This window comes from Rhea americana, unplaced genomic scaffold (assembly GCF_003343005.1).
Source record: "Rhea americana isolate MKP2758 unplaced genomic scaffold, rheAme1 scaffold_468, whole genome shotgun sequence".
NCBI lineage: Eukaryota > Metazoa > Chordata > Aves > Rheiformes > Rheidae > Rhea > Rhea americana.
In genome coordinates, this window is record NW_028186610.1 from 272,652 (window position 1) to 280,168 (window position 7,517).

A 7,517-nucleotide genomic window follows, 5' to 3' on the forward strand; every position below is an offset into this window, starting at 1 on the left:
AGGGGGCTGCAGGAAGGTGGTGGGTGAGTTGCTGTGGGACACTGGAGGGGCATTTTTAGGGGTGATTTTAGGAAGGTATGGGGGGGCACTGGGGGCTCTGCTGGGGTGGGGGATGACGCAGGGGGTCCCTGCGCCGGCTGGCCCGGCCGGGGGTGCCTTCCTGGGCCCTGGTGCCCCCCAGCCTGGCAGGTCTCCCCGGACGCTACCCCGACTGTCCCGCAGGGTGAGAAGAGGGTGCAGGTTGCCCGACCCCCCAGGAACCACCCCRGCCCCATGGCACCGGGATCCACCGGCCTGGCATGTGCAAGCAGGGGGGGCTGCTGGGGTCCCACACGTCACCCAGCCCCACACCCAGGCACTCCGGGGCGATCCAGGTCCTGCGTGTAGCAGGGGATCCGGTGTGACCCAGAAGAGGATCTGCTATGACCCAGCACAGCTCTGGCCTGACTTGCTGGGGGAGGATCCAGTGTAGCTAGCATGGTATCCAGTGTGATCTGGTGTGGGATCCAGCATGACCAGCATGGGATCCAGCTCCCAATATAGGATCAAGCGTGACCCAGTGCCTTTTGCAGATCTACCAGGAACCGCTGTGGGATCCAGTGCCCAAGAAAATCTCTTTTGATCCCTTTTGGCATGTAGGACCCTGAAGCAGGATCTGCTGTGACCCAAAACCTAGGCAGATCCACTGCAATCCAATGTGATCAGGTGCGAGCCAGCACCCAGGCAGATCCACCGTGATCCAGTGTAGGATGCAGTGCCTGGAGCACAATCCGGTGTGAGCCACCACCTAGGCAGATCCACTGTGATCCAGTATGGGATCCAGTGCCTGGAGCACAATCCAATGTGAGCCAGTGCCCAAGCAGATCCACTGTGATCCAGTGTGGGACCCGGTGCCCAGAGCAAGACCAGGCATGAGCCAGCACCCAAGCAGATCTGCTGTGATCCATTCTGGGATCCCGCGGCCAGAAGAGGATCAGGAGTGAGCCAGCGCCCCAAGCAGATCCACTGTGATCCGTTGCAGGATCCAGTGCCGGGAGCAGATCGGCTGCGATCCGTTGCGGGACGCGGCGGCTGGAGCGGGGCGAGGCGGGAGCCGGGCCCTCCAGGTGGTCCGGTGCCTGGCCGTGCCCCGGGTGGCCGGAGCGGTGCCGACGGGGCTAGGGGCAGCCCGCGTCCCGGCGCCCGGTGCCCACCTTCTCCTGCAGCTTCTCGATCTCCTCCTTGTGGGCCAGCTCCGACTCCTCCAGCACRCGCCGCTGGGCCGTCTCCTTCTTCAGGAACTCGATCTCCCTGCGGGCACAGCGCCGTCAGTGCCCGCCCAGCAGCCAGGGCAAAGCCAGGGCAGGGGGGGCCGGGAGAGCCGGGCGCTGGAGGTCCGGGCCCAACCAGCATGACATGGGGGAGAGCGGCCCAGTGCAAGGGGACCCCAGGAGTCRGGGCCTCAGGGAGGGACCATGCCCAGGGGAGGATCCGTGCCCAGGGATGAATGGTGCCTGGGAAGGGGTTGGTGCCCAAGGGATGGTCTGTGCTCAGGGAATGGTCCATGTCCAAGGGATGGTCTGTGCCTGGGTGGTGCTACATGCCCATGGGGTGGTCCATTTCCCAGAAGACAGTCTGCACCTGGAAAAGGATCCATGCCCAGGGACAAGTGATGTTTGGGATAGGATTGGGGCCCAAGGGATGATCTGTGCCCAGGGAATGGTCTATGCCCAAGTGGTGGTCCATGCCTGTGGGATGGTCCATGCCCAGAGGATGCTCTGTGCCCAGGAAAGGATCCATGCCCAGGGACGAGTGGTGCCTGGGAAGGGACTGGTGCCCAGGGAGTGGTCTGTGCCTAGGGGACAGTCCGTGCCAGGAACGGGTGCTGCCCTGCCCTCACTTTTGCTGGTACTCCTTGATGAGTCTCTTGGCCTTGCTGTACTTGCGCTCCAGGGTCTGGTACTGGGCCTGCGTCTCCTTGAGGTGCTCATCCACAGCCTGGCACAGGTTCTGTGCCTCCATCCAGTACCCCTCCAGCTTCTCCATCCGCTCCTTGTTCTCCTCCACGCTCTGCTCCAGCTGGGCCTTCTCGGCCCGCCACCGGGCCTTCTCCTGCTCCAGGCACTGCAGCTGGGGGACAGCGGGCTCAGGGCTTGGCCCCATGCAGCAGGGCATGGCATGACGCAGCATGGCATGGTACGGCACGGCACAGCATGGCATAGCCAGAGAGCATGCATGACTTGGCACAACCTAGCCAATCTCCCCACATACAGGGGGAGATTTGGGGAGCTAGAAGGGGATCAGGGAGATGGAGGTCCTTGGGGAACTGGGGAGATGAGGGGGGATCAGGCCTGGGGAGGATGGTGGTGCCTGAACCCTGGCACAGAGCTCTGCTGCTGTGCCGGAGCCTGGACACCCTGGGGCCCCACTCACCTTCCTCTTGAGCTGCTGGATTTCAGCCTCAGTGACAGCGTGCTTGATCTGGAGCTGGGAGAGGAACAGGCCGCTCGCATGGCGTGGGGACAGACCGGGCTTGGCCATCTGGCCACCCCGGAGYAGCTCCCACGCACGTGCACGTATCCACACACACGTGCCCACACCAGCCCTTGCACCCTCCTCACCTCCTTGAACTTGTGCACCAGCTTTTCGGGGTCCATCTCCACGGGGGAGAGTGTGTCCTCGTTCTCGGCCAGCTCGAACACCTCGATGGCCATCTCGCTGCTGGGGAACATGGGGCTCATCTCCTCCTCCTCGTCTGTGGCATATTCGCCCGTCTGCAGCGGGCATAGAGCACGGTTGGTAYGTGGTGGTCCCACAGCCCTGCAGCCCCCAACACCTCCTCCCACCCCGAAACACAGCTCTCTACAGGGGAAACTGAGCCACAGGGACCCTATCAGACAGGGCGAGGGCCATGTCTGTCCCCTCCTTGCTGAACCCTCTGCCCCCAAAGCGAAGGAGGTAGATGTGGGTCATGAGGGCCCTCGTCTCCGTGCCCCACGGTGGAGCCACCCCCCTCACCTCCTCATCATCCTCGGTGTACTGGGTGTACCGCTGCTCGATCATCTCCCGCTGCCACCGCTCCTGCTCCAGGGTCTGCTGGATCAGCTGGGCCACCTCGCTCTGCTCGCCCGGCTTCTCCCGCCCGATGAGGAACCTGCAGGGACAGCAGGGTGGCTCAGCCAGGGGACATCCAGGGGACACCCAGGCAGCTCAGCCAGGGGACACCCCTGCTAGGAGACACAGTGCTCCTGCACCGGCGGTACCAGCCCTCGGGAAGGATGGGAAGGGGGCAGCCCCACAGCGCAGCAAGGGATGGGGGTGTCAGGGCATCCAAGGGCAGGTCAAGGAGGGGTGCCAGAGGCAATGGTGGTTGGGATGGCAGAGGAGTGGAGCTGTTGGGCTGGGGGATCCTGGGGTGCTGTGGGGGGCAGGTTGGGGGGCAGGGAGTACTAGGGAGGCAGAGGAGAGGTTATGGGTATATTTGGGGGGCAGGCTGCAGGGCAGTGGGTGCTATGAGGGGCACAGCACGGCCTGGGAGAGGGAAACTATGGGAGCGTGCAATGGGGCAGGGTGTTGGAGAGGGACACGGGTGTTTCGGGGAGCTCAGCACCAGCCGGGGGTCTCCCCACCCCCGGAGCACCCCCAGCCCGGAGTCGGTCCATGGGGGTTCCCTGGCCTGGCCCATGCCCCGGCCTGGGGCGGGTGCTGGGGCCAGCAGGAAGCCAGGACAACGGGCTGTTGTGAGCCACGGGCCGGCTGAGACGCCCCGGGGTCCCCCGAACCCTACCGGACGCGGCCCTTGGTGTTCCTGAGCACGGAGGCGGCGAAGCTCTGCGTCACCCCCACCAGGCTGGTGCCGTCCACCTCCACGATGAGGTCGTTCACCTGGATCCTGGGGACAAGGGGGCCATCAGCGAGGGGACACCCCCTTCCCCACCCTATCCCCTGCCCCCCCCCACCAAGGGGCGGCCGGCAGCCTGCCCCCCGCGAGGACGGCCCCGGGGACGAGGAAGCCCGCCGCGAAGCTGTGCCGCTTTGTGCCTCTGCATTATTAATAGGGCTCGCGGCTCCTGTTTCGGCACCGTCAGATAAGGGGAATTTGACCCCGCAAATGTGCAAACACACGCGTGCACGCGGCGCGGCTTTGGGGCCCRGCCAGCCATCCAGGTGGGAAGAGGGCCGTGCTAGGGGCTCCCGTCGCACGTCTCCCAGCAAAGCGCGCGGGAGCGTGGCRCAGAGCGGGCTGGGCCCAGGTCTGATCCCCTACCTGGGTGCTCGGGGCGTTGGGARTGGGGGTCCCCGTTACCTGCCGTCCCGGTGGGCAGCCCCTCCCTCTGTCACCGTCTTGACGAAGATGCCCAGTTTCTCCAGGCCCATGTCGGCCCCTGCACCCATGCCGATGATGCTGATCCCCAGCCCTTCGGAGTCTGCGGGGACAGAGAGCCCGTGTCCTCGCGGGGCGGGCGCACGGGGGGTGCCTGGGGCCGACGCAGCCCCTCCGCCAGGGACGCCCGCCYGGGCGCAGGTGGAGAGCAAGGCCACGGGAGATGGTGGGCAGCTCAGAGAGGGAAGGGATGGACGGTGGCTGGATTAGGGCCTCTCTCTCGCCGGAGGCTGCACGATGCCTCGGCTGCACGACCCCTCCTCCCCCAGGGCCCGGGACCTCCTTTGCTCGGGGAGGCCTGCAGTGGGCTGGCTGCACCTCCCTGCTCCTGCGGGTACCCTGGGTGCCTCTGCCAGGCGGGAGCCCCGCGGTGGAGCTGGTTGCGGGAGGGACACGGGTGAACACGTGTACGTGGCTGCCACGGCACCAAGTGCAAACCAGGTGCACGTGTGCCCCACGTGCAAGGCAAGGAGYGTGCAAGGTGTGCAGGGGATGAGGTTGGCAGCCGGAGGCCGGGAGGGTGCAGGGACCCCAACCCAGCCTGGCCCACCTTTCTCCAGCTCCACAGGGAAGAGGTCAAGCCGCTCCACCCTCTTCTCCAGCTCGTACTCAGCCGAGGCGGCCATGGGATCGACATCCTCGTTACGGCGGTCGTAGTCCTCGTTGGAGTAAGTGCTGAAGACCTGCAGGAGGGCGGGAAGGAGCTGTTCACCAAGGCACCAGACCAAAGATGGGAAAACACCATGGCCAAAGGGATGGCAAAACAGGCGGCCGTTTCACCATCCCTTCAGCCCCGGCGCTTTCCCCAGCCACCAAGCCCAGCGCTCCGAGCACTGCCCCGCGCTGCCGCTCCAGCCAGGAGAAGAGAAAGCACGGATGGAGCAGCTCCAAAGGGGATATTTTTCCCTCTGCTCCACCGGGCTCTTAGTAACCCACTTCCCCCTTCCCCTGACACCAGCCGTGCTCGGAAGCGCATCCATTAGTTGCCTTGGCACAGCCGCTCCTGTGCCAGCAGCACCCACCCTCCTGCAGCCRGGAGCCCTGCCCAGGGCTCATGTTGCTGGTCCTACGAGACTCCAGAGAGACCCTCTCCAAAGTCACGTCATCGGACAAGGGACGTTTGAGGAAGCACAGCAGGTTTGGGGCACCTGGGAGCCCCTCCGTGCCCACGGAGCTGGCTCCATGCCCTGCACGCCAAACCTATYCTCCTCACTTGGCTGAAACAGGGGTGGACACGCCACGTGGAGGGGGACAGACAGGCCCGTGGAGGAGTGGGGCGGGGGTGGAAGGAGGTATGGAAGGACAGACAGACAGATGAATTCAAGGAGGGAGAATGAATAGACAGAAGGAGAGAGTGACACATGGGTGGAAAGATGGATGGATGGATGGACGAACAGACAGACAGATGGGTCAATTGATGGACAGATGGGTGAAGGGGCAAAAGGATGGAGGTGTGGGGATGGATGGGAGGCACAAGCACTGGCTGAGGTTCCTGTCCGGGGGGAGCAGTGCTGACATGTTCCCCCAGCTCCTTGTTGCCCCTTCCCGTTCCCCTTCCCTTCCCCTGGAGCCATTTCCCGCTCTCGGCCACCACCACCTCGCTGTCCCCTTCCCGCCCCCCCGGCGAAATGGCCCTGCAGGACCAAGGAGAGGCCCCACGCGAGGACGCCCGCCCGGCACAGCCCGCCTGGCCCAGCGGGCCTCCCCTCCCCTGGCCTCCCCTGCACCCCCGGGCACCCGCACGCCTGCCTGGACAGCTCTGCGCGGGCTTGGGCACCCATCCCGGGGCCCGGGGAGCCAAACCCCAGCTCTGGCCCCGTCGTGGGGGAGATTTAAATGCCGTGGGAAGTTCGGAGTGCGCTCGTTCCCCCAGGTTTCCACCCAGCGGATTTGATCTCCAGCTCTGCCCAGAGGCAGCGGGCAGGGAGGCAGCGGGGGCACCGGTGACCCCTAGCCCCTGAATCTGGGGGGGTTCTGCGCCCTGGCACCCCGTCCCCCTCCGTCCAGGGGGCAGGATCCAGCCCCACCACGTGGGCTGCCAGGAACAAGTGGCCCAGGGCAGGAGGGAGGCCACGGTGAGGGCCCTGTGGCCCAGGCGAGGCTGGAAGGGACTGGACCAGCTGGGAACAGGGACAGCTCCTGAGCGCGGCAGATGTCCCCGAGGCCGCCGGSCCGGGGCTGCGGTGCCGCCGGGGCGAGTGGATTAGGGACAACACGGCGCTGCTAAAGCCTTGCGACCAAGGGCATTAGGGATGAGCGTCAGCGGCCGTCGGTGACACCCAGGGCCGGGCAGGACCCGCAGCGCGGCCAGGAGCCACCGGCGCGGGGCGACGAGCCGGGCAGGGCTCTGCCCGCCGGGGAAAGCACCCGGGGAGGCGCCTGGGCAGGGGATCCCCGCGCGAGCCCCGGCACGGGGCTCCCGTCTCCAGCCAGGGCTCCAGTCCAGGCAGCTCCYGTGTGCATCCCCCCGCTCGGCCCCMCGCGCCCCCCCACCCAGGGTGCTCGGGGTGTGGGGCACGCGCCGGGGGCCTGGCGCAGCTCTCAAGGGAAAAGCAAGCAGAGACCCCAGGCGCCGCGGGGAAGGGGCCAGCGGGATGCGTCCCCAGGTGCGCGAGGGGAACGGGGCGGGGGTGGCGTTTCTCCGGGTGCCCACGCTCCCGGGCCAGGCCGGCAGCGGGCTCGGGGGTCTCCCGGAGGCATGGGGGGAAGGAGGGGGGGGGGTCTCGGGCACCTCGATCCCATCCCCACCGCGCAAGCGGGACCCTCGAGCCCACGGAGGGAGGAGGCGGGCAGCGAGCTCCCGGCACGTTTTGGGGGTGACGCCGGCCTCCCCTCCCCACGCGGGGCTCCTGGGGGAGCCCCCGGCCGCTCTGCCCCACAGCCTGCTGCCCCACAGAGCCTGCGCACCCCCTGTGCCGGGGCAAACCCTCCCTTGGGGCCGGCCGGGAAGGTCGCCCGCGCTCCCCGGCCCCGGGGCCACCACGGCCCCGGCGGGCCCCTGCCCGGGTCACCGGGGGCCCCGTGCCCCCCACCCAGGTGGGGCCACCCACCCGCCTCTGACTCAGAGCCAGAATATAGGCCGTGGCTCTAAAAATAACCCAGCGCCGGCACAAAGCGATTTCTGTTCCTCCGGTCGGGGGGATACGAACGCAGG

General features: G+C 66.9%; 1 protein-coding gene across 1 annotated transcript in view; it reads right to left on the reverse strand.

The window, feature by feature from the left end:
* PPP1R9B (protein phosphatase 1 regulatory subunit 9B) overlaps positions 1-7,517 on the reverse strand; it is a gene marked incomplete at its 5' end in the record, with an annotated part of 11,753 nt that overhangs the window by 1,975 nt on the left and 2,261 nt on the right. The window contains 8 exons of the mRNA XM_085316366.1: positions 1,194-1,290; positions 1,880-2,109; positions 2,413-2,466; positions 2,601-2,753; positions 2,998-3,133; positions 3,767-3,871; positions 4,286-4,406; positions 4,914-5,046. Of these exons, the coding sequence (XP_085172492.1) occupies positions 1,194-1,290; positions 1,880-2,109; positions 2,413-2,466; positions 2,601-2,753; positions 2,998-3,133; positions 3,767-3,871; positions 4,286-4,406; positions 4,914-5,046 (1,029 nt within the window). The remainder of the gene's footprint in view (positions 1-1,193; positions 1,291-1,879; positions 2,110-2,412; positions 2,467-2,600; positions 2,754-2,997; positions 3,134-3,766; positions 3,872-4,285; positions 4,407-4,913; positions 5,047-7,517) is intronic.